This window comes from Grampus griseus (assembly GCF_964374135.1).
Source record: "Grampus griseus genome assembly, chromosome: 2".
NCBI lineage: Eukaryota > Metazoa > Chordata > Mammalia > Artiodactyla > Delphinidae > Grampus > Grampus griseus.
This window is the reverse complement of record NC_139018.1, coordinates 3,487,687-3,515,522: the sequence shown is the minus strand read 5'-3', so window position 1 is coordinate 3,515,522 and position 27,836 is coordinate 3,487,687. Positions and strand designations below refer to the sequence as shown.

General features: G+C 47.1%; 2 protein-coding genes across 3 annotated transcripts in view; one reads left to right on the top strand and one right to left on the bottom strand.

Annotated features, from left to right (window-relative positions):
- The first annotated feature begins 3,922 nt into the window (after positions 1–3,922).
- Positions 3,923–27,836, top strand: part of PPP2R5C (protein phosphatase 2 regulatory subunit B'gamma) — a 132,655-nt gene continuing 108,741 nt past the window's right edge. For both annotated transcript variants that reach the window (XM_082647300.1, XM_082647304.1), the window contains exons 1-3: positions 3,923–4,018; positions 4,961–5,026; positions 17,802–17,964. In XM_082647300.1, coding sequence (XP_082503426.1) covers positions 3,992–4,018; positions 4,961–5,026; positions 17,802–17,964 — 256 coding nt within the window. In that variant the 5' untranslated portion in view covers positions 3,923–3,991. The remainder of the gene's footprint in view (positions 4,019–4,960; positions 5,027–17,801; positions 17,965–27,836) is intronic.
- On the bottom strand, positions 12,593–14,549 carry LOC309818470 (ATP synthase subunit g, mitochondrial-like; the record flags this gene model as incomplete). Its single annotated transcript, XM_082648233.1, has 2 exons — positions 12,593–12,977; positions 14,518–14,549. The coding sequence occupies 2 exons, from the start codon at positions 14,547–14,549 to the stop codon at positions 12,593–12,595; spliced, it is 417 nt and encodes a 138-aa protein (XP_082504359.1).

Genomic DNA, 27,836 nt, shown 5'->3' with positions numbered 1-27,836 from the left:
AAGTTACTGTCCAGTCCAGGCCATGGGCAGCCCTTGCCAGGAGAGGGGAGGAGCACAGGCTGGGAGCCTAGTGGGCAGAGTAGAGGGCCTGTAAGCACACCCCAGGCTGAGGGGGAGACAACACGCAAAGAGAGGCAGTGGGAGGTTGTACAACAGTCTGAGACCATGAGCCAAACCACAGAAGCAGGGGGATCAGTCTCTTCAACAAACACTAGGCCCTGGGAAACACAGAATGCCTGTGACGTGATCACTCCCCCAGGAAGCTCAGCTGAAAGCCCAAGTATGCGAGACCACCTCAACGCCCAGAGAGCCCAGAGGGGCAAGGACATGAGAAACTCAGGCTGATGTCCAGAGAGCCGACAGAGGGAGCTCTGGGTCAGGGAGGCCAAAGCAGCAGCATGGCAGGCAGGACCAAGGCAGGCCAGCCTCAGAGGAGGTGGTGGGGGTGAGGCCCCTGCGTCACAGACGACTTTGAAGGTGAGAGAGTGGGAAGCACTCCTGAGGGTGAACGCACAAAGGGGCACCACGGCCGATCCCAGGTCGGAGCCATCTTCTCTCTGCCCTGCTTTTCTGCACCAGCCTACCCCCCCCCACCCCCGAGTGAGGCAGCAGGACTCTGCGGTCCTATGGCTGACGACTGCAGTGCAGCCAAAGACCTAAGTCCTCTGGGACCTCTCTGAGCCTGAGAGAGACCTCAGGGGCACAAATGAAGCCATCCACTGTACAGAGAAGCCGGATGTGGAAAAAGCATTTCTAGGTTACCAGGGGCCACCTCAGAGAAGTGTTCCAGAAGGGCCGGGGGTGTCTGAAGAAAAGGGCTTCTGTGGAGTATGGGCAGTGTCTTTATGAACGCGGAAGGTGGGGCATCTCAGGAGAGGTAACCTTCAGGCACACGTGCACACACTCACCACACACATGCACAGATGTTGAGTAGGAACGTGTGCGCAGCATCTCTACGGCCCTTTGACGGCCTATTTCGAATCCCTTCTTCTGAGAGCAGGAGCTGCATCTGCCTTTAGCGTTCCTGTAAACGCCACAGCAGCCAGGACACTGCACGGTACCCCGGGTCCCCCGTGAACATTCTATAACTAACTGTTGGCTAACACTGGCTATGGGATGGCCCTCTCTAATGTGGACAAACGAAAACCAGTTCAGTGGCCATTAAGGAACACATGTGCCAGGTGATGGTGTTGATTCCAAGTTCTCTGGTAGCTATGGCGTCAAGGTCATTGGGTGGTAACTGGCAGCTTTTCTGGTATCTTGTCCTATACTTTCCCTCAAACTCAAACCGACCTGATAAATACGTACCCTGACATGCACGGACACTCTGAGTGTCAGATCTGCATCTCCATTTGCCAACTAAGACACCCCTGCTGGCATGTTGCAGATGCAACTCAAACTCAGCATGTCCCCAAACGGAAATCACATTCCCTCAAAAGCCTGCTTTCCACTCGTGGCCCTTCCTCGTCATGACGTTGCCCAAACTACAAACTCGAGCATCAGCCTTTTATCTTCGATTCTGGCTCTCCCAACTGAGCAAGTCGGCCTCCAGTGTATTTCTGATCCTTCCTCCTGTTATTGCCACAGAGATGCCTCGCTGGCAGGCATCTGGACCATAATTAGATCCTGGTTGTTCCCCTCCCCCAACATTCCTGCCACAGTGTCTTCTAAAGCACAATGCGCAAGTCACTCCCCAGCTTAGTATCCTTCAGTGACCCCGAACCAGAGTCAAAAACAAAGTCCAATTTCTCGCCAAGGAGTACTAGTCTTAATCGGAAGTCTTCGCTCCTTCACTCTCAACTCCGGCCATAACAGAATACTCCTGTGTTCTTTCACGCTTATGAGCCAGACCACTCTCACTCCAGACCTTGTAGACTTGTCATGTTGCACGTCACGCCTCGCGATTGCTGACTTTCTTGTTTCCACCCCAAGGACGTGGAGTGCTTGAGGACAAGGGTCGTGCCTTGTCTCCCCACAGAATCCCTTGCACTGGGCTTTGCACATAGTGGGCATCCAACAAATGTTTGTTGAATGAATGGATACTGGTGGCATAAACTTGTCTCAGGGAAGCCCCTGAGCCCCCTTAGAGCTCCATGGTCATAAACTAATAGTTTCAGAATTACCCTTTTTGATACAGACTTATACTGGGTTTATTAAATTGTCAGCATATATTTTATTTTAAAAATGAAAGGTTGGACTTCCCTGGTGGCGCAGTGGTTGAGAGTCCGCCTGCCGATGCAGGGGACGCGGGTTCGTGCCCCGGTCTGGGAAGATCCCACATGCCGCGGAGCGGCTGGGCCGGTGAGCCATGGCCGCTGGGCCTGCGCGTCCGGAGCCTGTGCTCCGCAACGGGAGAGGCCACAGCAGTGAGGGGCCCGCGTACCGCAAAAAAAAAAAAAAAGAAATGTTATTAACTAGAGGCATTGCTCTACCCCCCCGCCCCCCACTATTTTTCACTAATTGTTTTGGAGAAACTATTAACCCACTTAAAAGACTAATCAAAAACCGTTTCTTCTGCACAAACAGCTGTTTGAGCCTGTGCAGTTTACCTGAGGATATTCTTCTAAAAGCACACATTCAGACACCTGCAGGCACAACTCACTTTCAGGACCTCACACGACACTACTCACTTTAGATCTTTTTTTTCTTCTTTTAGCTTTCCCATGGCAGAGCCACACAGAATAATCAAACTGCTTTGCCTGGCGCCTTTCAGGAGTGAAAACTGGGGCCTAAGAGAACACAGTGGTTTCTAAGTGCCCAGTAAGACTCAGCACCTAATCATCACAGGTGAGACACCAATGCTTCCCGCATGTGAAATCCGCTCACTGTTGGGAGCCTTAACACCTAATGTATTTCTGCACTAGACAGACTGTGGAAGTAGTGTATCCAACAGTTAGCCTTCTTTCCTTGGAAAACTCATCTCCCCAGAGCTATGAGCGAGGCGAAGGAAATCACGTGACTCCTGGTCATGATGCAGAGGTTTCCTCACATGGTTTATGATCAAACCAAAATAAAGAAGAAAATAAAATCCCATTGGCGAAGCTGGAGCCTGATCTGCGGGGCGGGGCCAACAAGGAGGAGGCGGGCCTCGGAGGGCGGGCTGGACATCGGGGGCGGGGCCGACGGAGGAGTAGGCGGGGCAGCCTCAGTAGGTAGGGCCTAGCGAGAGCCCGTGAAATCGCCGCTCGCGTGGCTGACTGGCCTCTTCAGCCGCTACCGGGCACTTTCGAGCTCGGCAAGCGCCGCGGCGGCGAGGGTACGAGGCCAGAGGTCGGCGTTCGCACCCCGCCGGCTGCAGAAGTTGTAGCCATCCGTTTCAAACGTGCCTGTTCCACGCCTCACTTGCCCCCTGCTCTCTCCGTCCCGAACCTCCACAGCGGTCCCCGGTCTGTCGCCTCAGTTTGCAGCTCCAGGTTCCCTCCCCCAACTCGGCTCGGCTCACCCAGCCGCCACCGCCCCCGCCGCTCCACCTGAGACCGACTCCAGCCGGAGCGCGGCGGGGGACATCGAGGCCGCGCAGGGGCGGGGATACAGGAGAGCGTTAGGGCACGTGAGGGTGCCTCGGCCAATGGCGGGGTGTCTGGAGGGCGGTGGGGCGGGGCCGGCGCGGGGGCGGTGCGGGCGGTGCAGGAGGTGCAGGGGCGGGACCGCGGACTAGGGGCGGGGCGCGGCAGAGGGCTGGGGAGCGAAGCGGGAGGGGGAGAGGAGGGTCGGGCCGGGCCGGGCCGGGCCGGGGGAGGGGCGGAGAGCCGCCGCCGCCGCCGCCGCCGCCGCCGCCGCCGCCGCCGCCGCCGCCGCCGCCGCCGCCGCCGCCGCCGCCGCCGCCGCCGCCGCCGCCGCGAGCCTGGGAAAGGAGAACCGTGAGCGAGCGAACGATTCAGTCCCCGGGCGGCGGCGGCGGCGGCGGCCGGGGAGGCGCGACGGCCGGGGCGGGGGAGCTGCTGCTGCGGGGGGCAGGTGGCGGGAGCGGCGGCGGTGGTCCGCACCAGCCATGCCGAATAAAAACAAGAAGGAGAAAGTGAGTCAGGTACCGCGCCGCTGGACTGGCCGGGCGGGGAGGGCAAGGAACCGCGCGGAGGGCGGCGGGGAACTGCCCGGGAGCGGGGCCCGGCGGGGCTCAGGGGTGCTGCGAGAGCGGGGGCGCTCTCTGCCCCCTCCCGGGGTGGGGGCCGGGGGCGGCGGGTCGCGCCGGGGCCGCGGAGCCCAGGCCGGGACGGGGGTCCTGATGGCCCTGGTGGCGGCCAAGGTGGGGGGCGGCGTGGGTGCCCGCCTCAGGGCAGCGCGCGCGGTGGGCGTGAGGGGGCAGGTGGGGCCGCGCAGGTGGTTGACCCAGCCTCGCAGACGCCTGGGCAGGGGCTCCAGGGGTGAGGGTGCAGGCGCCTATCAGGGACCCCCGGCCGGGGAGATGGGCAGCGAACGGACTCCGCTTAAGGCTTAGGAAGAATCGTCTGCCTTCCGGAGGGACGCTCTGGGGCTCTGAAATACTATTATTATCCTGGGTGGCGGCGGCGGCGATGCATGTGAGTGTGCTGCGTTTGCATTTGCGGGGGGGGGGGTATGTTTTTGCTTCAGGTGGAGCTCTGTAGCGTTTCAGAATCACCCCAGAAATCCTCGCTCGCAGGGTTTAGGGTGGGAAGGAAAAAAAGGGATGTGGTGTGGATCTTTCAAGATGCTGAGAGCGCTGTATAAATGTGGGTTTACCTGTTTCTGCTTAAAGTTGTCAGTGCCACATAATGCAGACGAAGAAAACAAGGAGAATCTGAATTTGGGTGGGTGGGTGTCGCATCACAATATTGTATCTCTAAACCATACGATGTAGAATTTCTTGATGGTACTGATTAAAACTATCAAAAGTCATTGTTAAATTGTATAACTATTTGTAAAACTGCATTTTGGTTTATCTGATGTTTAGCAGTCTAAAAATTGAGAAGCTTAATTGATTCTGCTTTATGTTTCCCAGGAATCGCCAAAAGCAGGGAAAAGTGGAAAAAGTTCAAAAGAAGGACAAGACATAATAGAATCAGAGGTAACTATTCTTAAATATTCACTTTACATTTTTTCATGAACACCTTTTAACTTAGGGTAGAAAAAATGAGGGTGAGAAAACCTAGGGTCTTCTAAAATGTTTCCCTGTATGAGATTTTTTTCTAGTGTCTTTCATAATCCTCCATTTTAGTTATTTGGGTTTGTATTATTCGCCTTTGGGGAAATATAAATGTTTTAATGAAAGTTGTGCGTATCTGTGCTGCTAGTATTTTTAAGTTCATCCCCCACCCCCCAAATCTCAAATCTAGCAGCCCTCCTGTGGAGACTGGTTTCAGGAGCTCTCTCATACTGGAGTTGTTCAAGTTCCTATTAGTTTTCCCATCCTCCCTCTTCCTTTACAAGGGGCCGGATCTGTCTCTCAGCAGCTCAGCCTCTTTCTCCTGTCACCCTTGCTTTCCTGGATGCAGTCTCTGCTGCTCGTGCCCTGTGCTTTTCTCTGTTGATGTCTGTTCCCCTTAGCCTCTTTCCCCAACAATGTTGGTATATTTTGGCTTATCTAGTTTTGCTATTTTTGTGCAATCTTCTATCATCTTTCACATTTTTTTCTTTGTAGTGGCCAATTCTGACCACTTTTGCTTCTTGCCTTTGGGCTCATTGAGGAAACAGCTGGGATGCTCCATGAGGATTGTGTCTACCTGGTGGGATTGGGCTTTGATAGCATTTGCAGAGCCAGCACTTGGCTTTGCCTTTTCTTCCTTGTGACTAGTTGTTGAACTGGAGGACCTTGGGCTACGGGTCTAGGAGCTGCATGGACCCAGGCAGAGCTAATAGGCCCTTTTGAATCACTGGTAGCAGAGAAGCTGCTTAATTTGGTGTCATAGTTCTCCAGAGCTGGATTGTTGAAGTCCTTTGTCTTATCACAGATGACAGTAATTTACAAGTGTCAGACCCTTTCCTATAAGCCAAATTAGAGTAGAGTTCAGTTCTGTCTGGCAGATAAGACCATTATCTGCAGTAGCCTTTTTTTCTTTTTTTTTTTTAAGCCCCAGGTTATCTTTTCCTTATCATTTGGTACATTCTAAGCCTCCCTCCTCTTCAGGAGGTGGTTTATTCCAGCAAATCTGTTGCCCTCCCCAAAGCAAAAAACAGAAATCCGAAAGGTTCCTTAATTATCAATATTTTTGTGCCAGTCTTTCCCTGCCCTTTCTTTATAGCAGGCAGTCAAGCTTTACTGTGGCATTCTTGCATTTGACTTGATTACTTCCCTGTCACTCTTTTGACTAAATTGATTTAAATGAAATTTAGTTGCTGCGCAAGGGTGTATGCCTTTCCTTTTCCCTTTTTTGGTTTATTGATCTTGCATTAAAACTGCTTAGACTTCCTAGTGCTCCCCCGAACCTTTCTTGCTCACATACCTGTCTCTCACTGTTCGTGTCACACACACAAAAATCAGCGTGTATGTTTCATTTATTCCTGTTTTAGTGGAAAGAACCTGGCTGTAAGGATGGGAAAATGTTAAGTTTGAATCTGAAGAAAACCTCTCAGTAACTCAAAGATACCAAAGCCAATGATAAGTAAAATGTGTGTTTAAGGTGGATTGGGTTCTTAGATGGTCAGTTGCTTAAGATTCTTGAGGTGTGGCCTGCAGTGTCTTGAGTGTGATGCCCCACTTGTCTTTTTGTATCTTTTCTAGCGCTACTGTCTAAGAGCTGGAGCTACAGAGCTTGAAATTACCACTGAAAAATACTGAAATGTTGGGCCCTTCACTACTTCCTCCTAAGGATCCCAGAGGCAACATGGCATATTAACATGACAGTTGGCAGATCACTGTGTATATTTCGCAGGCGCACAAATTGAGGCACTTCCGTTCCTTTGAACTTGGAGTTGACCATTGCTTTTCCATTGTCTCTCTCACCTCAGTGTTCCTCTCTGTTCTTCATTTCTAGTCCCACCCCCTTACCAAGTGTGATGGACTCACGCAGGTGAATTAGACCATTACACACACTCGCTTCCTCTACTGTCTGCTGATACTACTCTGAACTCGAATATTTTAACCCCAACCGTTCACATAGGTCTGCAGTTCCCACGCTGCTTTTCAAACCTTTCTGATGTCACGTCACCTTCACAGTCAGCGTTGGTTCAGGTTACCCTGTGGACACCCCTCTGTTAGGATAGTTAGCATATCCAGGGCTGCCCAGCCCAAAAGGTGCAGAGTAGGTGCTCATCCGGGGCAGAGAAGTAATCCCAACAGAGAAAACTTGGCCTGTGGTTGACTTAAACAATACACCCCTTCAAATGTGGGGAAGGTCCTTACACAGAGGTCCTGGCCGGTGATAATCTGGCCTCGCGGAAAACAAAGGAGCAGGTGGCTAACATTGCAGACCACTTTGTGGTTAGAACAGGGGGACATTTGATGGCGTGGGTTTTTAGCAAGAAGTCCTGCAGTAAAGGATAGAGTGCTTCAGCCAGGGGCTTAGTGAATAAAATGCTGACTCCTGATGGCCATAAACGATGGCACCTAACTTCTGTGGCCCTGTTTCCTCTTCCCTAAAACGACTTGGTGAGTTTCAGGTTTGGCCATTTTTAAGTTTATGGGATAGATTAGGCGTGACCTCTCTTGAAAGTTTTCCCTGCAAGATATCTGGCAGGATATGTCTTCCCATGTAACAGAATACCATTAAGAGTCGTAACTGCTGCTGCGCAACTTTTGTCTTTTGGTAGAAACTCCTATTCCTTGAACGATGTGTATTGGAACATCTTTCTTTGCTTTTTTCTCTTTCCAATAGAATGTTTAATGTTTGATTTGCTTATCCATACGTGTCCTGGGAATCTGTTTCCGCCCAGTACATCCTGCTGGTTTATTTCATAGCACACTTTTAAGGAGTGAGGATGCAAATGGGCTCACAGGTAACTTGACCTTGGAAAACTGTGGAGATGGACAGAGGGAACTCATCTTTGAGCAGCTGTTCTCAGTGCAACACTCAAGTCTGTAGAAACATAGCTAGGCTCATTGGATGAACACTTAGAATCCTAGTAAATTGCTCAGAGATTCCTAAAGTCCATTTTAGGGGATCAGACCATGCAGCCGTGGGTTTTGATACCGTTATTTTAATTTGTGTACTGTGTCCAAAGTTACGTTTTAAAAAGTGTTCGCGCTTTTTGTAAAGTGATTCGTTGTAAGCACATTAAAGGTCGTTGTGTGTTTTTCTCCAGTTGTGTATCTTACTTATCCTGCTTCAGCTCAGTTTTGTTTGAAAGTCTCTACAGCAACTCTTACGTAATATCTGTTGCTGAAAGGAAAGCTGAACAATCCTCTCTCCAACTTGTTAGCTTATTTTGACCCCTTCCACCTTTAGTGGTAACTTTGCTTTCTCTTTATGACCTATCCGTTTACAGTCCCCTGGCCCCTTGCCCCCAGGGTTCCGGAGACAGGGAGCCAAGTCTTGCTGGGGTCTCATCGGTGTTGGAATTGTGTCTTAGAAATTTAAACTGAAATTTTAGAAATATTTACTAATTCATCTAGTAGTAACAGTAACACCCGTTACATGTTAATGGGAATAACGTTTTTATGAAAGACACCTTTCCATGAAACATTTTTTGACTCTCCAGTCATGTGACTCTGTAGCAGGCGTTTTAAGCTGAGTGAGTTGGAGGAGGACGAGGAAGTGGTTGTGTTGCTGTGTGGGTTTTCTGGGGAGGCGGCCGTGACTGTCCCCTCCCGAGAAGAGAGTCCCCGACTCCTGTCCCCAAACACCAAAAGCCTCTGTCTGGAGGCTGAATTCTGAGCTCAGGCTCTCACTGGGGGCCTCCCATGCCGCTTTTTCCATCGTTCTCTTCCCGACTTTTTCCAGTACAACCCTAAACTGGACTCCGGTGAAACGCAGAGAGGACTCAAAGGAATAGTACTTTAAGAACTTTTGTGGTGGGACTTCCCTGGCGGTCCAGTGGTTCACTCTGCGCTTCCACTGTGGGGGGTACAGTTTCGATCCCTGGTTGGGGAACTAATCCCGCATGCCACGCAGCCAAAAAAAAAAAAAAACTTTTTTGAAATTCTTACGTAATTATTTTATAGGAAATGGGAGTTCCCTGCTTTTAATTGCCATTCTTCCAATCAGTCCGCATCATCTTTGCTTAGAGCCATGGTGTTCAGGAAGGATGGCTCTGCAGAGAGGACAGTCCGCTGCTGACTGGAAGGACTTGGGGTCCGGAGGTGCCGTGAGCTCACTGTCCTCGGGGGAGTGAGGCTTCCCTGAGCCGCCCCCTCTTTGGCGCCCACTCCTGCCCTGCGCTACAAGCTGGATGCTTGGTAGGCCCTGAGTGTCTCCCACGGGTGACACCGCTGCTCTTGAGCGGCAGCCCACCCTCAGCACCATGGCCAGGTGTTCCCTGCGGGGCCGCCCTGTGATCCTGTGCATGTTCCCCAGCATCCTTGGTCAGCCCCACTAGATGCCAGTAGCTCCCCGTCCCCTCCAGTGGTGACAACCAAAAGTGCCTCTCGACGTTGCCCAGTGTCTCCTGGAGGGCAAAATGGCCCCGTGTTGCAACCACTGCTCTAGAAAGATCCCTCCACAGAGCATGTGCATTTGCTTGCAAATCATGCCTGGCACGTGTTCGTGAGAAGAGCAGTGCTGCTGAAACAAAAGGGACATCAAAATTCATGAGGGTCCCAAAGAGCTCTGATCTAGGTGGGCTGTAGCTTTCAGGTGTTTTTCATATTAGAAACTAAAATTGAAAATTTTTAAATATGCATTAATTCATCTAATAACACACCCATTACATGTTAACATAAATAGAGTCTTTTTTTTTTTTTCGGTACGCGCTCACTGCTGCGGCCTCTCCCGTCGCGGAGCACGGGCTCCGGACGCACAGGCCCAGCGGCCATGGCTCACGGGCCCAGCCGCTCCGCGGCATGTGGGATCCTCCCGGACCGGGGCAAGAACCCGCGTCCCCTGCATTGGCAGGCGGACTCTCAACCACTGCGCCACCAGGGAAGCCCTAGAGTCTTTTTATGAGAAAACTATTTACAGAAGTTCACGGAAAAAATGGCATTGCTCTATATTTTTGCAAATCTCTTTAATGTCTGGCTTAATAAAAGACAGCTGGCCTCTCAGGTCTGCGCCTGCGTTCAGTCTGTTTTGATACCACATCTCTGGTAGCCTTGAAAAATCAACATAACAATGGTTATAAAGGCAAAGCGTGTCTTGGTGTTATCATAAAAATAGTAGATCCCAGAAGGGGCCTAAGGGACCCCACTTTGAGAACTGTTGTAGAATACTTTTTCCCATCCTCTTTCTTGTTTATCTGAATCCTTTCATCTTTTTAGCTCCAACTCAAGTTCATTTTTTCTAAAATTTAAAGGAAGGTTTTTCTCACCATCTTGGAGCGTATTTTTTCCATATTTTCAGTTTGAATAGCAGTCATTTGCTGCACCAACTATTATGTATAGTGCCTTGGACAGCCTTTATTTCCCTGTGAGAGAGAGAGAAAGGTTTGTTTTGAGCGTCTCTCGTCCTGTGCAAGCACTGGTAAGATAAAGAGTATGCTATTGTCCTTACTCGTGAAGCACTGTTTTCTGTTACTTGTGAAGTGTCACATCTGTTGAGCTTGGACATTCAGGAGACTTGGGAGTAACTTGCCCCCGCCCCCCCGCCCCAGTCAGTCACACGTGCAGCCGCTGAATAGATGGGACAAGATGGAGCACGTTCTTGTAAAGAGCCACCTGGAGCTTTGAGTGAGGAAATCAGATGTCTGAAAGCATCTAAGCAAACACAGGATCGCCATTAAATTGTGGAGTTCCTGAGTGCGTGTTGGATGTGGCGTGTGTGTAGCAGGTAAGCTGGCAGATAAGATCAGTCAGCATCCCTGTCCCTCTTAAATAAGAGCTCCGTTACATGATGTGTAATTCTAGAAAGAGTCCTTCAAGCGACTTACGTGAAATCATGTAAAGTGTTGCAGTTCGTGGAAGCAGCTGCGAGCGAATGCAAGCCTTGAGCCCTGCCCCACGGTGGTGGCGAGGTTTCCACCTGCGTGTGGGGAGCTGGGAGAGTCAGTCTGCACCAGCATGTCATGGGGACATTTTCCTAAGTCACAGGGAAAATTCCTCTGACAGATCACAACTCGAGAAAGTCTTCAGTGTTTCCTTGAATGTTGGGCACCTGCCCAGGTCAGGGAGTGATGCCATCTGGTTTGGCCCAGCATTTTGGTAACAGCCTTGCATCTTGCTGTCAGTCTGTCGTGTGGAGCGGAGACTCCCCGGGCCGTGCTTCTCCCTCAGGTTTGAGAACAGCTGATGCTGGGAAGGGCTGCTTCCCAAACGCCGGCGACAGTGTCATCTTCGTCTTCTCCACCTGGGGGAGTGAGAGAACCGGCCTAGAAATTTAACTCTCCAAGGGTGGGAGGAAGAAAATCTTTGTTAGTTGGAAGACTTTGCGTTTTCCTTTATCATAAGTGTTTTTTAAAGATGAACTTGAGCATGGCTCTAAAGGGGCGTTAGCTCCAACCTAAAGCTGGTTTTGCGCAGTGGGTACCTGGCGGCTCTGAGGTGCTGGACCTGCGCCATCCAAGAGGTTAGTTAGCCTTTAGCCACACGTGGCTGTCTAAGTTAATGAAAAATACATTAGATTGAGAAATTCAGTTCCTTGGTCACACTAGCCACATTTCAAGTGCCCAGTGGCCACACGTGGCCAATGGCTCCCCTGCTGGACAGTAGATAGGGAGCATTTCCCACTTCACAGAAAGTTCTACTGGACAAAGCTGCCTTAGACCCTAGCAGTAGCTTCCAAAATAACTCTAATGTGAGCGCACTGAACTTAACTTTGTTAGCTATCACTCTTCTTAATATGAAATATCAAATTTAAGATTAAATTTAAGAGAAAAGACATAAATTGGCAAAAGAGAAGGAGATGGGTAAAATAGGGTAAAGAAACAGGTGAGAAGGGGCTTTGGTGGTGAGGTGGGAAGGAGGCCCTGCTTACCACTTGGTCCAGGACCCGCCTACGTTCTAAAGACCCCACCGGAAACACAGAGGAGGCCACGCCAGTCCCCACAGGAGTGGACCCAGAGAGGCCCCAGGGAGACAGCCACCTTGTCTGCTTCTCGTCTTCGTCTTTCTTTTTAGACATATATCTTTACGGCGGCGGCGGGGGTGCGGGGGGGGTGCGGGGGTCAGAACACACATGGTTTAAAAAAGAAAGTAGTGCGAAGTCTGTACTTTCCCATTTCACTTGATCCACTCTGAGCCCTGCATGACAGAGCAAACCTCTCTGGACTGTTCTGGTTTGCTCCGGATCGCACCGGAAGCAGTACGGTGTGGTCAGAGGGAGAGGATGGGCTCTGTAGTGGGAGGGAACATTCTCTCTCCCAGAGTCATCTTCCTCCCTTCATCTGGCCTTTCTCCTTCTCCCTCCCTCCCTCCCTCCCTCCCTTCCTTCCTTCCTTTCTTTCTTTCCTCCCTCCCTCCCTGACTTCATTCCCTCCTTCCTTCCTTCCTTCCTTTTTTTTTTTTTTGACACATTGCCTTATTTTATTCAAAAAACAGTCTGCTCATACATGGTCCAAGAATACCGAAATGATAAAGCAAATATAATCACATGTGAAAGATTGGTCTTCAAACATCATAGCCAATGATGCCACACATGCCTGTGATCGCTCCGGCATGAAACCACGTCCACACCTCAGTGGCCACCAAACCATTCAGCAGAGCTTCCTTAACTGTGAGCTGTTTGAAGCTACCGGTTTGAGCACCACTGACAATTTTTTTCAAGCTCTGAATAGCTGTAGGGATCTCAGCAGGGGTTGGAGGGACCAGCTCAACCTTGGCATAGTGCCAAAGTATGGCCAGTTGAGGCTTCAGGTAAGTCACAGCAGTGTCGACCTGCGCTAGGGCCTTTTCCGCGAGGTTACGGACAAACTGGTCTGTGGTTCTAGGACAGAAAGTCCGTCGCCCCGACTGGCCGGTTGCATGGTCATTCTCTTTCACGTTGCAGGCTTCCCTTCAGTAGATTCGCTCACTCATAGTCATCCAGCAGGTACGTTCTGAGGTCCTACTACGTGCTGAGCGCCATCGCAGGTGCTGGGGATTCAGCACGGGACACAGCAGGGCCCCTGCCCTCAAGCAGTTGGCTTTCGGTGAGTGCTGTGTGCACTCGTGTTTCCAATTTCTCCACATCCTCCCTAACACTTGTTTTCCTTTTTCTCTTTTTTTTTAAATTATAGCCACCCTAGTGGGTGTGAAGTGTTATGCCATCGTGGTTTTCATTTGCATGTTGCCTAATGGCTAAAGATCTTGAGCATCTTTTCATGTGCTTATTGGCCATTTGTATATCTTCAGAGAAACGTCTGTTCAAGTTCTTTGCCAGGTTTTTTTTCCCGGATGCACTGGGTCTTTGGTGCTGCGCACGGGCTTTCTCTAGTTGTGGCAAGTGGGGGCTACACTTCGTTGCAGTGCATGGGCTTCTCATTGCAGTGGCTTCTCTTGTTGCGGAGCATGGGCTCTAGGCGCGCGGGCTTCAGTAGTTGTGGCCCGCGGGCTCTAGAGCGCAGGCTCAGTAGTTGTGGCACACAGGCTTAGTTGCTCCACGGCATGTGGGATCTTCCCGCACCAGGGCTCAAACCTGTGTACCCTGCATTGGCAGGCGGATTCTTAACCACTGCGCCACCAGGAAAGCCCCCTTTGCCAGTTTTTTAAATGGGTGTTTGTCTTTCTGTTGTTGGAGTTCTTAACGCAGGCATACCTTGTTTTATTGCACTTCACTTTGTTGTACTTTGCAGATACTGTTGTTTTTATAAATTGAAGGTTTCTGACAACCCTGTGCTGTCAGATGATGGTTGGCATTTTTTAGCAATAAAGTATTTTTAATTAAGGTGTGTACATTGTTTTAGACGTAATGCTATTGCACACTTAATAGACTACAGTATAGTGTAAACATGACTTTTATATGCCCTAGGAAACCAAACACTTCACGTGACTGCTTCATTGTGATGTTTGCTTTATTGCCGTGGTCTGGAGCAGGACCTGGAATTCCTCCAGTATCTCTGATATTGCCTGTACATTCTGGGTACTAGACCCTTATTACAAAAGTCGCAGATATTTTCTCCCATTCCATGGATTGTCTTTTCACTTTCTTAATAAAAAGTGTCTTTTGTGTCTTTGTGTGTGTGTGTCTTTGATGCACAAAAGTTTTAAATTTGTATTAAGTCCAATATATGTTTTTTCTTTTGTTGCTTGTGGTTCTGGTGTTATATCTAAGAACCCACTGTCAAATCCAAGGTCATGAAGATTTACCTCTGTATTCTCTTAAGAGTTTTATGGTTTTAGCTCTTAAATTTAGGTCGTGAATATGACTGGTCATTGATCTGTTTTGAGTTAATTTTTGTTTATGTGTGAGGTAGGGATCCCCCCCCAATTTCATTCTTTTGCACGTGGTTACCCAGCTGTCCCAGCGTCATTGGTTGAAGAGGCTGTTCTTTTCCCACTGAGTGGTCTTGGCTCTTAATTCTGTTCCATCCATCTATCTGCATGTCTGTCCTTACGCCAGTACCACACTGCTTTGATGGAAAGGCATGCCGCTATGGGGTTTCAGCTACTGGTTAGTGTGATACAGATAAAGCAGCCGTGGAGGGAGCGGGAGATGCGTTGAGTTCCGACTCCTCGCCTCGTTCGTGTGGAATCGCCACCCGGGTGCCGCAGCCCCTTCACCGTTGGGCTTATTTCTAGTTGTTTTCCCTGCCACATCGGTGACTCGTCCCACCATCCGCCATCTGCGGGAGCCCGGGTTCCCAGAGACACCCCCCCGCCCACGCGCCTCCGCTTCCGGGTCTTGACCTCCTGTCTAGACAACCAAAAGCCTTCTTGTGGGCCCTTCGGCTTCCACACCTGAGCCTGAGGGCCTTTTAAAAAGGGAAAGCTTTCTGTGTCATCGCCCAGCCCGAACGCTCTCCATGGCTTCCAGCTCCTTCAGATAGAGGGGAGCTCCGTAGCTTGGGCGCCTGGGGCCGCGTCGGCCTCGGCCTCGCGCCGGCTGCACGCGGGCTCTCAGTGGCGCTCGCGCGCACGCACGCACACGCACATACGCACGTGCGCCCGCGCGCACACCCACACGTAGAGCTCCTCCCCTTGGGGTCCTCAGAGCAACCCTCAGACTTCACAGGCACCTCAGCTACGGGTCCCTGTGCGGGGACGTCCCCTCGGGGTTGGCAGAGGGACGGAGTTACAGCCGAGGGGGCCAGGAGCGACGCCTGGGCAGCGGGGAGGGCCTCGCCAGGACCTGAGCGTGGAGAGCGGGCCGCCAGGCCCAGCCCCAGCAGAGGGGTGGTGACCGCGGTTGCGGGAGTTTGGAGACAGCCCTTAAGCTGGACGGGGTGATGGAGCCAGGTTTTCTTTGCTAGACGCTCACTCTGCCCGTCCCGTCCCGAGGAGAGCGCTCTGGAGGGAGGCCAGAGGGAGAGGCGGCAGGTGTTCGGGTAACTGTTGTCCCGGACGTTGGAAGCCTTACCTCAGCGTGCGCCCTGTGGTGGCTGTCGATACCCCTGGCCTCGGTCTGCTCCGTGTATTGGCCGGATCACCCAGTCCTAGTGCAAAAAGCTCCGTTCGGTAAGACGCACAGTCCATTCTCCTGTCTGGGTAGGAGCAGCGGTGTTGTTTTTGCTCATGTCTGTACCCAGCTGTTTGTCACGGTCATTATGTGCATGGCACTGGGTTCGGCATTACAGGAGAATAAAAAGGAAACGGACTTTAGTGTGCAGGACGTGTGTGTCTGTAACAACATTGGAAACGAGTACGTCTCCTAGGAGGGGCTGTTTGAGACTGTGGAGTAACCGCTAGGGCTTTCTGGGGGCATCTAGAGAAAGCTGTGCAGGATGGTTTTAACTTGGGGAATTCCGTGGAACAGGAGAGTTATGGACGGTGTTTGTAAGGAAGAAAGACCCATGCTTTCATGATTAGGTGGAAAGAACGACAGACATCGTGGTCAGAGCCCAAGAAAGCACATTTCGAGGAAGGAGCTGTTGGCTGTAGGAGAAAAGGGAACCCAGGCCCTGGCTCACGGTTCAGAGTTCTGTCTGTGCGTGGCAGTATGGCTTCTTGGAAAACTCTTTCCAAATATCCTTAAGCACCTTATTAAAAAATAAAGCAGCTCTCACTTCTTAGTAAAAATCCCATTCAAGGATGAGAGCATATAGTTGGGGGCTCAAGTCAGTGTGTCTCTTTGGCGCTCTGTAATCGGAAGGGAATTGGCAGGGTCGTGTTTCTAGGACGAGTTTGGTGGGCTTTTTAAAAGAGCCTGTGTGCACGTACAGAGTCCATCCTTGAGCAGAGAGGAGGGAGTGTGTTGCACAAAGAATCTTGACAGCGGACACTCACCTCTGTGGCTGTCAGCCGTCACTGCTGGGGCCGAGCACAGCCAAGCTCCACAGGGCTCCTGGGCAAGCTCGACCCGTTAGCCTGCACGGATGACAGGGGACCCCCGGCTCTGCTGCGTGTGCCCTCACGCTCATCCACCGCCTCTGCTTGAGTGCTGGCAATGCTCCTCACCTTGCATGTCAACTGCGCGTCGTGGGACAGCCTAGTTGTCACGGAGCAGGCTGGAGATGAGCACACAGAATCTGGAGCCTGGAGACAAATGCAAGGAAAGGCTAGAAACAAGGGCATTTCCTGTTGCTCAAGAGGAAAGCGCCTTTCGGTAGCCTTTACTGGTTTTTGAGGGCTGAATGTGAGCAAACAGGGAAAGCTGTCATTTATAAGGTATTCAACTATACTAGTTTCTTGTTGGTGCTGTACAAATGACCACAAGCTTAATGGCTTAAAAGAACACAAGCTCATTATCTTAGAGTTCTGGAGGTCAGAAGTCTGAAATGGGCTGAAATTAAGGTGTCAGCCTGGCCAGTCCTTTCTGGAGGCTCTAGAGGAGAATCGTTTCCTGGGCTTTTCCAGCTTCTAGAGGCCACCTGCACTCCTTGGCTCAGGGCCCCTTCCTCTGTCATCACAGCCAGCAGCGTAGCATCTTCCGTCCTCTGACCTCTGCTTCGTGGCCTCCTTGCCTTCTCTTGTCTCGCAAAGACCTGTGTGATTGATTACGTGGGGCCCTTCCTGATGACCCAGGATCATCTGCCATCCCAGGATCCTTAACCTCATCACACCTGCCAAGTCCCTTTTGCCAAGTAAGGAAACATTCATAGGATCCAGGAATTAGGATGTGAACATCTTTGGAGGGTCACTATCATCAACCTATAAGGAAGAAGTTTGAAAGAAGATATGGGAAATTAGGTATATCTGTGAAGTCTCTTGAAATGTAGCATTGGTAGGGGTGGGATGTAGCCTCAAACTCCAGCAACTATAAGGGGTTGAGTTGTTTACAGTAGCGTGAAGGAGACTATCCCAGAGCAAAACTTGGATTTTTAAAAATTTTTATTTATTTTATTTATTTATTTATGGCTGCGTTGGGTCTTCGTTGCTGCGTGCGAGCTTTCTTTAGTTACGGCGAGCAGGGGCTGCTCTTCGTTGCGGTACTCGGGCTTCTCATTGCGGTGGCTTCTCTTGTTGCGGAGCATGGGCTTTAGGCGTGCAGGCTTTCAGTGGTTGTGGCACATGGGCTCCGTAGTCGTGGCTCGTGGGCTTAGTTGCTCTGCGGCATGTGGGATCTTTCTGGACCAGGGCTGGAATCTGTGTACCCTGCGTTGGCAGGCGGACTCTTAACCACTGTGCCACCAGGGAAGTCCAAAACTTGCATTTTTATGTGTATTTTTTGCCTATGCTAATTGTGCTATAAAATACAACCATTTGATGTACTCATTTGTTTTTGTTTTCATTTTGGAAACAGATTCCCAGCAGGAAAAACAGCCTTGTTGCTGCCCCGTCTGCAGTATCTAGTAAAGTAAAAGTGCCAGCCCCTCAGCCCATAGTGAAGAAAGACAAACGGCAAAATTCTTCCAGGTTTAGTGCCAGCAATAATAGAGAACTTCAAAAACTACCATCTTTAAAAGGTAATTTTTATTATTCATCTTTCAAAAGTTAAAAGTTTCCCCATTTAGGGGGAAAGAGTAACTTTTTGATAGTTTGCTAGTTTCTTGTACCTTTGCTGTGTTTAAATTCTGTAGGGTTATTTTTTCTTTATTCAGTTTTTTTAGATTGAATGTCACTAACTTAACCAACTAATATTTCAAATTCCAGAGCCATTTAAGATAAAAATGTAATCATGAGTACATTACAGGTACAAAACACTTAAAAAAAACACACACACGCAGAGGAAAGACTTTAAATCTTTTCCTGTTAATTGTAATTAAGCTAGCCAATTTTCTTTTAAGTAATTCTCCTCTTTCATTTGTCTTAGAGCTCCAGAAATTCAGAAAGGAGTAACTACAAGTAGAGTAATTGTAAAAACTGTGGTAGAAGCTCTTCATTATTCTGGTGTTGGGGAAGTGAGGGCTATAACGATAGTCCCCTATGGACTTGCTCCTTGTGAGTCATTTGGGGAGTACCTCTACCCAGGGTTTCCTACTTGAGACTAGTCAGGGAACAGTGCTCTTTGCTTCAAACGTCCCCCCAAACAGCACAGCCACCCCTTTCCGTCTGAGGGTGTTCAATCCCTAAAAGTGCTCCTCTAGGAGATCTCGAAGTACATAAAACCTTATTGCGGAAATAGGGTAAGGGCCCCAAAGTCAAATGTGAACCTCTGAACACTTTTACGTTTACTAAAATATAAGCCTAGTGTAATGAAACATCAGACAATTTTCATACCTTAAATTCATAGCAGTGGGTCTTCTGCAGTCAATTTTCATCACGTATGAGATTGGAGCAGGAAGCTTGTCATAACTACAGGTGTATTCCAGCGCCTTCCACACTGCAGGGCAGAGAGCCAGAGCTCAGTGCAGGTGTCCGGGATTGCTGGACAGGGGGAGGGGTAGATGGAGAGAGGAAGAGGTGGAGGGATGGAGTAGTGGATAGAGGGAGGGATTTATGGATTCACGGATGCATTTCTGGCCCCTCACTTGCTAGGAATCCAGGCTCTCCTCTCGCTGCATTTTACAGAGCTTGTATCTGGCGTATATTTGGTTTAGCTTTGTAGTAGATGACATGCATATAGGTCATTTTTGAGGAGTCTCCCCTCCCAGATAGTCCATACCTTTCTGATGCTGTTCATTCATTCATCAGATATTGTGTGGAACACCTGGAAACCGGCCCTGCTCTCGGTTCGGGGAGACCAAGAGCCTGCTCTGCTGGGGCCAGCACCCTCGCCCACTGGCCTGCTGTCACCCCTCCCCAGTGCCCTGAGGAGGCCCAGCCGCAACACTCAAATGTCTGGGGTGGAAAAGGCTTCCCATAGCTATTGCTGAGCCTCCAGGGTCCAGGCCCTGTCCCTAGTGCCCATCAGGGATGTGCGCTGCCAGGCAGAGCCTGTACTTACACTGTGCCCGGAAGGAGCACACCCACATATCCAGAATTTCCCACTGGTCAAGGCGTGCCCCTCACTGGCCTTGTCTGGTGCATCTTTATGCATGTTAAAGTGATTTTGTCTGGCTCAGACAAGAAAGGAACTGATTGGAATTACATTAAAGGTATATTAACTGGGGGAAGATTCATGTTTTTATGATACTCTTTTTCCATCTAGGAACCTGGTGCATCACCTCCATTTTTCGGGTCTTGTTTTCTGACTTTTTAGAAGGTTTTATGATCTTCTTGGGATTCTTTACCTTTGCATTAAATTTATTCCTAAGTGCTTTATAGTTTTTGTCACTCTTGTGATGGGGTTATATTTTTTTCATTTCTACTTCTAGTTAGTTCTTACCAATCTAATGAGATGCTGTTGGTTTTTTAAATATTTTCTTATTCTGTCACCTTATCAAATTTTCTTATTGATCTTAGTAATTTTTTACTAGCATCTGCACATATAGTCCTGTCATTAGTAACTAGATACTTTTCTCTCTCTTCCAATATTTATACCAACACATACTGGTGGTTTTAATTTTATTATGCCGTTAGCTAGGACCAGTAACAGAGATAACAGAGGTGAGAGCAGGCCTCCCTGTTACCTCCCATTTTGGTCAAAGGCTTCAGCATTTCCTCGTTTCATGTGAAAATGGCCCTTGGTTTCTGGTAAATCGCCTTCACCCAGCCTGCTCCTGCTCCATGGTTCACATTTGCTTGGCTCTTACCAGCACCACCCTGGCTGGTTGGTCTTGAGCTAGCACTGCTGCTGAATTTTATCAGGTGCCGTATGGTTTTTCTCCTTAAGATGTTAATTTAATAATTGCCGTGTTGATAGATTTTCTGGTTTTGAGCTATTCTTGCATTACTGAGATAAACCTCAATGTTGTCGCAGTATGTGATAACTTTTCTACGTGCTGGGTTCAGTTTATTAATTTTCGTTAATCTGCTTTCATATCTACTGTGTGAAGCTGGGCCAGAGTTTTCTTCCTTTTTTGTACTACTGTATTTTGTCAGATCTAAAATGTGTTGATCCTGGCACTTCGTGATCTTTCCTGAGGATGGTCTGTCCGTTTTTATGCCACTCTCTCATGCTGCCATCCCATGACAGGGATTGTAAAATGCACCCGATTTTAGCAAAAACCAAATGTGGAATAACAGATGCATCTTACAGTACATGACATAGGGTGAAAAGGTTGCTTTAGAACTCAGCTGGGCCTAGTGCTTTGCTCGGCGATAAATCTGCAGATTCCTTCCACGTTAGGTCAGTTTAGAGTAGGTCACGTATTGAGTGGTACATTGTGTTCTTTAATGAATCATTTAATTTCTTTTACCTCTGTGGTGGTGATGTCTCCTTATGAGTTCATTTATTCTTTTGATTATTTTGTTTTCAATATATTTCACTTCCACTTTTATCTTAATTACTTACCCTGTTTTGTTTTATTTTATTGTTTTCCTCATTTATTAAGTTAAATACAGAGTTCACTTAAAGCCATGTATTCCTCTGAGTATAACTTCAGCTCTATCCATAGATTTTCTTTTCTTTTTTTTTTCAAATCATAGCCTTTTTTTAAGAGTTTTATTGAGGCATAATTTACATACTGAAAAATTCACTAACTGTAATTGGAAATTTTGATTATTTCAATAAACATGTAGAGTTGTGCAACCATTGCCACAATACAGTTTTAGAATATTTCCATCACCCATCAAAAAAATTACCTTATGGGCTTCCCTGGTGGCGCAGTCGTTGAGAGCCCGCCTGCCGTTGCAGGGGACACGGGGTCGTGCCCCGGTCCGGGAAGATCCCACATGCCTCGGAGCGGCTGGGCCCGTGAGCCATGGCCGCTGGGCCTGTGCGTCCGGAGGCTGTGCTCCGCAACGGGAGGGGCCACAACAGTGAGAGGCCCGCGTATCGCAAAAAAAAAAAAAAAAATTACCTTATGCCCATTTGCCATCAATCCCCACTCCTATCCCCAGCTCCAGGCAACCACTCATCTGTTTTCTGCCTCTAAATTTGCCTTTTCTGGACATGGCCCATGAATGAAATTGGCAATATGTACTCTTTTACTTTTGACTCTTAATATAATGTTTTTGAGGTTCCTCTACTTTGAGTGGTTTCTTTCTAATGCTGAATGATATTCTCTATTATATGGATATCCTACATTTTATTTATCCATTCAACAATTGATGGATATTTGAGTTGTTTTTTTAGCTATTACGTATAACGCTGCTCTGAACATTTGAATACAAGTCTTTGTTTGAACATATATTTTCATCTTTCTTGGGTAGATACCCAGGAGGGGAACTGCTGGCTTGTGTGGTAAGTTTATGTTCAGCTTTTTAAAAAAACTGCTGAACTGTCTTCCAGACCATTGTAAGTTCCCACCAGCAATGTATGGGGTTCCGATATACCCACATTCTTGCTAACACTTGTCATCGTCTGTCTTTTTGATTATAGTCTTTCTTATGGATGTGTACTGGTATCTATCTCCTTATGGTTTTAATTTGCATTTCCCTACTGGCTACAGATATTAAGCATCTTTTCATGTACCTGTTAGCCATTTGTATACGTTGTGGGGTTTTTTTTGGCTGTGCTGCGTGGCGTGCGGGATCCAAGTTCCCCAGCCAGAGATCGAACCCGTGCCCCCTGCGGTGGAAGCGTGGAGTCTTAACCACTGGACCACCAGGGAAGTCCCCTGTATATCTTTTTTGATGAAATGTCTATCAGATCTTTTGCCTGTTTTTAAATTGCCTATCTTCTTATTGCTGAATTATGCCAATTCTTTATGTAATCTGGATATGAGTCCTTTATCAGGTATATTATTTACAAATATTTTCTCCCAGTTTGTGTCTTGACTTTTTACACTCTTTAATAGCATCTTTGAAGCCCCCAAATTTTGAATTTTGATGAGGTCCAATTTATTCCATTTTTCTTTTATAGATCTTGCTTTTGATGTTGTATCCAAGAACTCTTTGCCTAACTAAAGGTCACAAAGTTTTTTTTCCTGTGTTTTCTTCTAGAAGTTTTCTAGTTTTAGTTCTTATATTTAGGTCTGCGATCCATTTCAAGTTAATTTTTTGTGTAATGTGAGGTAGAAGTCTAAATTCATCTTTTTGCATATGAATATCCAGTTGTCCCAGCACCATTTGTTGCAGAAGCTGTTTTTTCATGGAGTTTCCTTGGTATCCTTATCAAAAAACAATTGACCACAAATGCAAAGTTTAATTTCTGGACTCTCAGTGTTATCACATCAATCTATGTGCCTGTTTTATGCCAGTACCACGCTATCTCATTGTGGTATCTCACTGTTGTTTCAATTTGCGCTTCTGTTATGAGGTCGGGGGCTTTTACAAATGTTTATCGGCCCTTTTGCATTGGACTGCCATTTTCTTAATTTTTTTTAAAGAGTTTTTATTCTGGATATGAACTCTCTGTTGGTTATATATGTGTTGCAAATACTTTGTTCCACTATAGTTTGGCTTTCATTTTAGCCATTCTGGTGAGCTGGTTTCAAAGTTAACTGATGATGAGTGAAGTTAAGCATCTCTTCGTAGGTTTATCGTCTGCTCAGATATATTATTTTGTGAAGTTCTGGTTTAAGTCTTTGGGCCCTTCTTTCTACTAGGTTGTAAGATTTTATAAAAAATAGATTTGTAGGAGTTCAGATGTAGGTCCTTTGTAGATATGGGAATTGCACATTTTCTTCTACTCTTGTATCTTGAATTTTCACTCTCAAAGGCGTTAGCACTTTGAGAGTACTTTGATCTGTTTAATATATCTTTGCTTTCCACAGAGTAGTGAAGATGTTATCTTATGTCTGTTTTCCTAAAACTTTCTTTGACCTTTCGCACTGGACTGTACAGTCTATGTAGAGTTAAGTTTTGTTTCTGCTGTGATGCTAGAGGTCACAATTCCTTTCCTGTGTGGCTCTCCGTCTGGCACAGCACCCTTGTCGAAAAGGTCACCCTTCACTCACTGTGGTGTTATCTTTGTTGTAAATAAAGTACCATCACTGTGCGGACCCGTTTCTGGGCTCTGTTTTGTTCCCCTGGCTGCCTGAGCTGTGTCGGGAGAACCACTAACACACCCTAGGAGGTCTTGGTGTCTGGTAGTGTAAGTCCTTCAGCTTTTTCTTCAGAATTGCCTTGGCTCTTTTCATTTCTGTATAGGTTTTAGAATCAGTCATTTGTCCAAGAAGTCCTGCCTTTTAGTGGGGAATGGTATTTCAAGACCACAATCTGGGTGCTAGGATTCTCGTTGCTATTGGAATGATCACTGTTCACAGGACTTTGTAGTAGACCAAATTAGAAAATAGGGTTTTTTCAGGATATAGCACATCAGGAGTTCATACTGATATTTTCCGCTCAAATGCAGGTTTGCAGGCATTTATTTAACTTCTGTCTTAAGTACCAGATAATTATTCATTTACTTTGTCCCACATTATACACAGTGTATTTTCAGAAAAATGATACCAACATTGTGACCAGTGTGACGACTGAAAGGTTAAAATTTTTGCATCTTTTCATTTCCTTCCCCCTCCGCCTTTTTTATAGTTTAACTGCCTTCATTCTCAGAGCACATAGTCGTGACAAACTGTATTCTCTCCCTCCCATCCCTGTTTACACTTGTTCTCCACGGGAATATACAGCTGGCGCTCACCTCCAGTCTCTGTGCTGATACCCCTCATTATTTTGGTGTGAAGCGTCCTCTCTAGGACACTTTTATTTCAGACTTCAAAGAATGTCTGGATAGAAAGTCCTCGGTTCACGTTTTCTTTTTTTTTTTTTTTTTTTTTTTTTGGTTCACGTTTTCTTTTCATGAGTATCTTAAGGATGTTCCTCCACTTCCGTCTGTAATAAAGCATTGCTGTCAGACTCTGATGTCAGTTTAATTTTCCTTATCTTACAAGTTACTTGGTCTGTTTGCTTTGATGCCTAAACAGGTTTTTTTCTTCTTTAAAGTCCAGTAATTTCGGAATATATCATTCTGGGTCGACTTTCCCACATACGTGCTATGTTCTTTAAATGTATACCAAATCTCTTTTTCTTGGATTATTATTTTGAGGATTTGTTCTGTTCCCTTGCTTTCGTTTACTCCTGTGGAGACTCCTATTGTATAAATATTGAATCTTCTTTGCCTGTTTTTATGTTTGTTGTCTCCCTCTGGGTTTTTATCATTCCTTTTTGATTTAATTTTTTTCTCTTTTTCATGTACTATTCCCTGTAGGGCATTTTATGTTGTGCTTATTTGCTCTTGTGTTCTTTTCAGTTAATCTTCATTTCCGAAATTATTTTTTCCGTTTTTTAATTCTTTACAGAGTTATTACCTATTCCTGAGTTTTTCTGTTAATATTCATGTAGTCCTTTGACATTACGCTATTCCTTTAATGTCTTTTGTCTCATCCTGAACTGTTAGGCTGTAGTTTTCAGTGTCCTTGTGGGACGCCTCCCTGTCATCCTTTTACTGCTGCATAGGTGTCGTTTAGTTCTTTTTCGCTTTCTCCTTATGAGAACTCCGTGTAGGACTTGACTTTGATCCCTCCTGATGCTCGCGTGTGTGTGAAATTAGAGAAGAGGAGCTTGGGCTCTAGAGCTCTAGCTTCGGTTATTTTTGTGAAACTTTCTAAAATGTGGTGGCTTACCTCCTGAGTGCCCTGATTTGGTTCTCTTCCCCTGCTAATGTTTGGACCTTCTTTTTCCATTTCCTCTCCTGCCCCTCTGCTGTTCAGTCTGGATTCTCTTCCCAGCAGTTTCTCACCAGTGTGACCTAGTTCTGGAAGAAAGCTACGGCTGCTGAATTTTGAGGGTTCCAAGGGCCCCTTCAGTCTTGGCTGCGGGCTCCTTGCCCTCATCCATTGTGGGGTACAGACCCCTTCTGCTTTCAGCCGCTGTTCTCAGGTTGGTTCACCGGGCTCTCTGGTTATCTCAGAGTTCTCAGCTCCAGAGGACGCCCGTCGTTCCTCTCTGCCGTCTTCCCCCAGACACTGATAGCACACGAGCCTGTGGCTGCTGGTGGGCTCTCCTATATGCTCACGTGTCTGTGGGGACACATTTTCACCTAATTTTGTTGTAGATGTTGGCTCTGAGTATTTGATTTTGCCTGCTTGGTTGCACTGTATGATTTTATGCAAGAATTTGGGGTGGTTAAAAAAACTCTGCCACAATTTTTTCAAAATATCTAAAACTTGGAAGCAACCAGGATGTCCTTCAGTAGGTGAATAGATAAACAAACCATGATACATCCAAAATATGGCATATTATTCAGCAATAAAAAGAAATGAGCTACCAGGCCATGAAAAGACCTTAAATGCACATTACTAAATGAAAAAAGCCAATCTGAAAAGGCTGCATCCTGTATGATTCTAACTACATGACATTCTGGAAAAGGCAGTGGAGACAATAAAAAGATCAGTGGTTGCCAGTGGTTGGGAGAATGGGGGGATGAATAGACAGAGCACAGGAGATTTTTAGGACAGTGGAACTCGCCATATGTTACCGTAATGGTGAATACACGGCATTTTACATTTGTCAAAACCCACAGAATGCACAAAGCGAACCGTAACGTAAACTGTGGTCTTTAGTTAATAGTAACGTATCAATATTGGCTCACCAGTTGTAAGAAATGTGCCACATTATTGCAAGATGTTAATAATAGGAGGAACTAGGGGAGGGTGGAGAGGGGTATGGGAACTCTGTACTTTACATTCAGCTTTTCTGTAAACCCAATAATTAAAGTCTATTAATTTTAAAAATGGCTGCCAGAGGCAGGGGGTGGGGAGGTAGGCGAAATGGCTGAAGGAAGTCAAATGGCACAAACTTGCAGTTAAAATAAGTAAGTCACGGGGACGTAATGCACAGCATGGTGACTATGGTTAATAATAATGTATTGAATATTTGAAAGCCGCTACGAGAGTAGATATTCAAAGTTCCCATCACAAGAAAAAAAAATTTTGTAACTGTGTATGGTGATGGATATTAACTGTTAACTAGACTTATTGTGGTGATCGTTTTGCAGTATATACAAATATCAAATCATTATGTTGTACACCTGAAACGTATATAATGTTTTATGTCAATCATACCTCAGAAAAGGAAGGCTGCCACTGCCATCTCTTCAGGCTCCTCCATCGTTGAGTATCTGAATCCCAATCTTTTAAGCCCTCCATACAGTATTACTGTTTTATTCTGTTGATGACCATTTAGATTATCTACGTATTTACCATTTTATTCTTCATTCCTTTTTGCATCTCAGACTTTCCATCGGAGGTCAAAACCTTGTTTGAATACATCATTTAGAATTTTCTTTAATAAGAGTCTGCTGGTGGCAAACTGTTTATCTGGAAAATGTCTTCATTTGCCCTCATTCTTGAAAGATAATCACTGAATATCTAATCGTAGATTTTTGTGTTCCTTCAGTACATTGAAGATAAGTATTTCATTGCCTTTTGACTTGCATTAGTATTGAGAAGCCAAATTCATTCTTATTCTTTTTTTAAAACTTTATTTTAGTTACTTATTTTTGGCTGCGTTGGGTCTTCATTGCTGCGCACGGGCTTTCCTCTAGTTGCGGCGAGCTGGGGCTACACTTAGTTGGGTGCGCGGGCTTCTCATTGCAGTGGCTTCTCTTGTTGCAGAGCACGGGCTCCAGGCACGTGGGCTGCAATAGTTGTGGCGCGCGGGCTCAGTAGTTGTGGCTCGTGGGCTCTAGAGCGCAGGCTCAGTAGTTGTGGCGCATGGGCTTAGTTGCTCCGCAGCATGTGGGATCTTCCCGGACCAGGGCTTGAACCCGTGTCCCTTGCACTGGCAGGTGGATTCTTAACCACTGTGCCACCAGGGAAGTCCCCAAATTCATTCTTTTTGAAAGTATTGTTTGTAATTTCTGGCCACTTTTCTGATTTTGACTATGACATTGATTTTTTTCCAGTGATTCCATTGCCAGGGGTCCAAGTATAGATTTCTTTTTTATCAGTCTTTTTTGCCATTCACTTTGAGTCTGTGGATTGTTATATTTCCTCAGTTGTAGAAAGTTCTCAGCCATTATGTCTTCAGTTGTTATCTCTGTATTAGTTTCCTTTATTTTCCCCCTTTGGCTCTAATCAGATGTGTATTGGAATCTTTCGTTTACTATCTTTAAGATTGTATTTTTCAACCTTTTTGTGACTTACCGTGCTATATTCTTTTTTTATTTTTTAACATCTTTTTTTTTTTTCTTGGTTGCATTGGGTCTTCATTGCTGCAGGTGGGCTTTCTCTAATTGCGGCGAGCAGAGGCTACTCTTCGTTGCAGTGCACGGGTTTCTCATTGCAGTGGCTTCTCATTGCGGAGCATGGGCTCTAGGTGCACGGGCTTCAGTAGTTGTGGCACGTGGGCTCAGTAGTTATGGCTTGTGGCCTCTAGAGCACAGGCTCAGTAGTCGTGGCACACAGGCTTA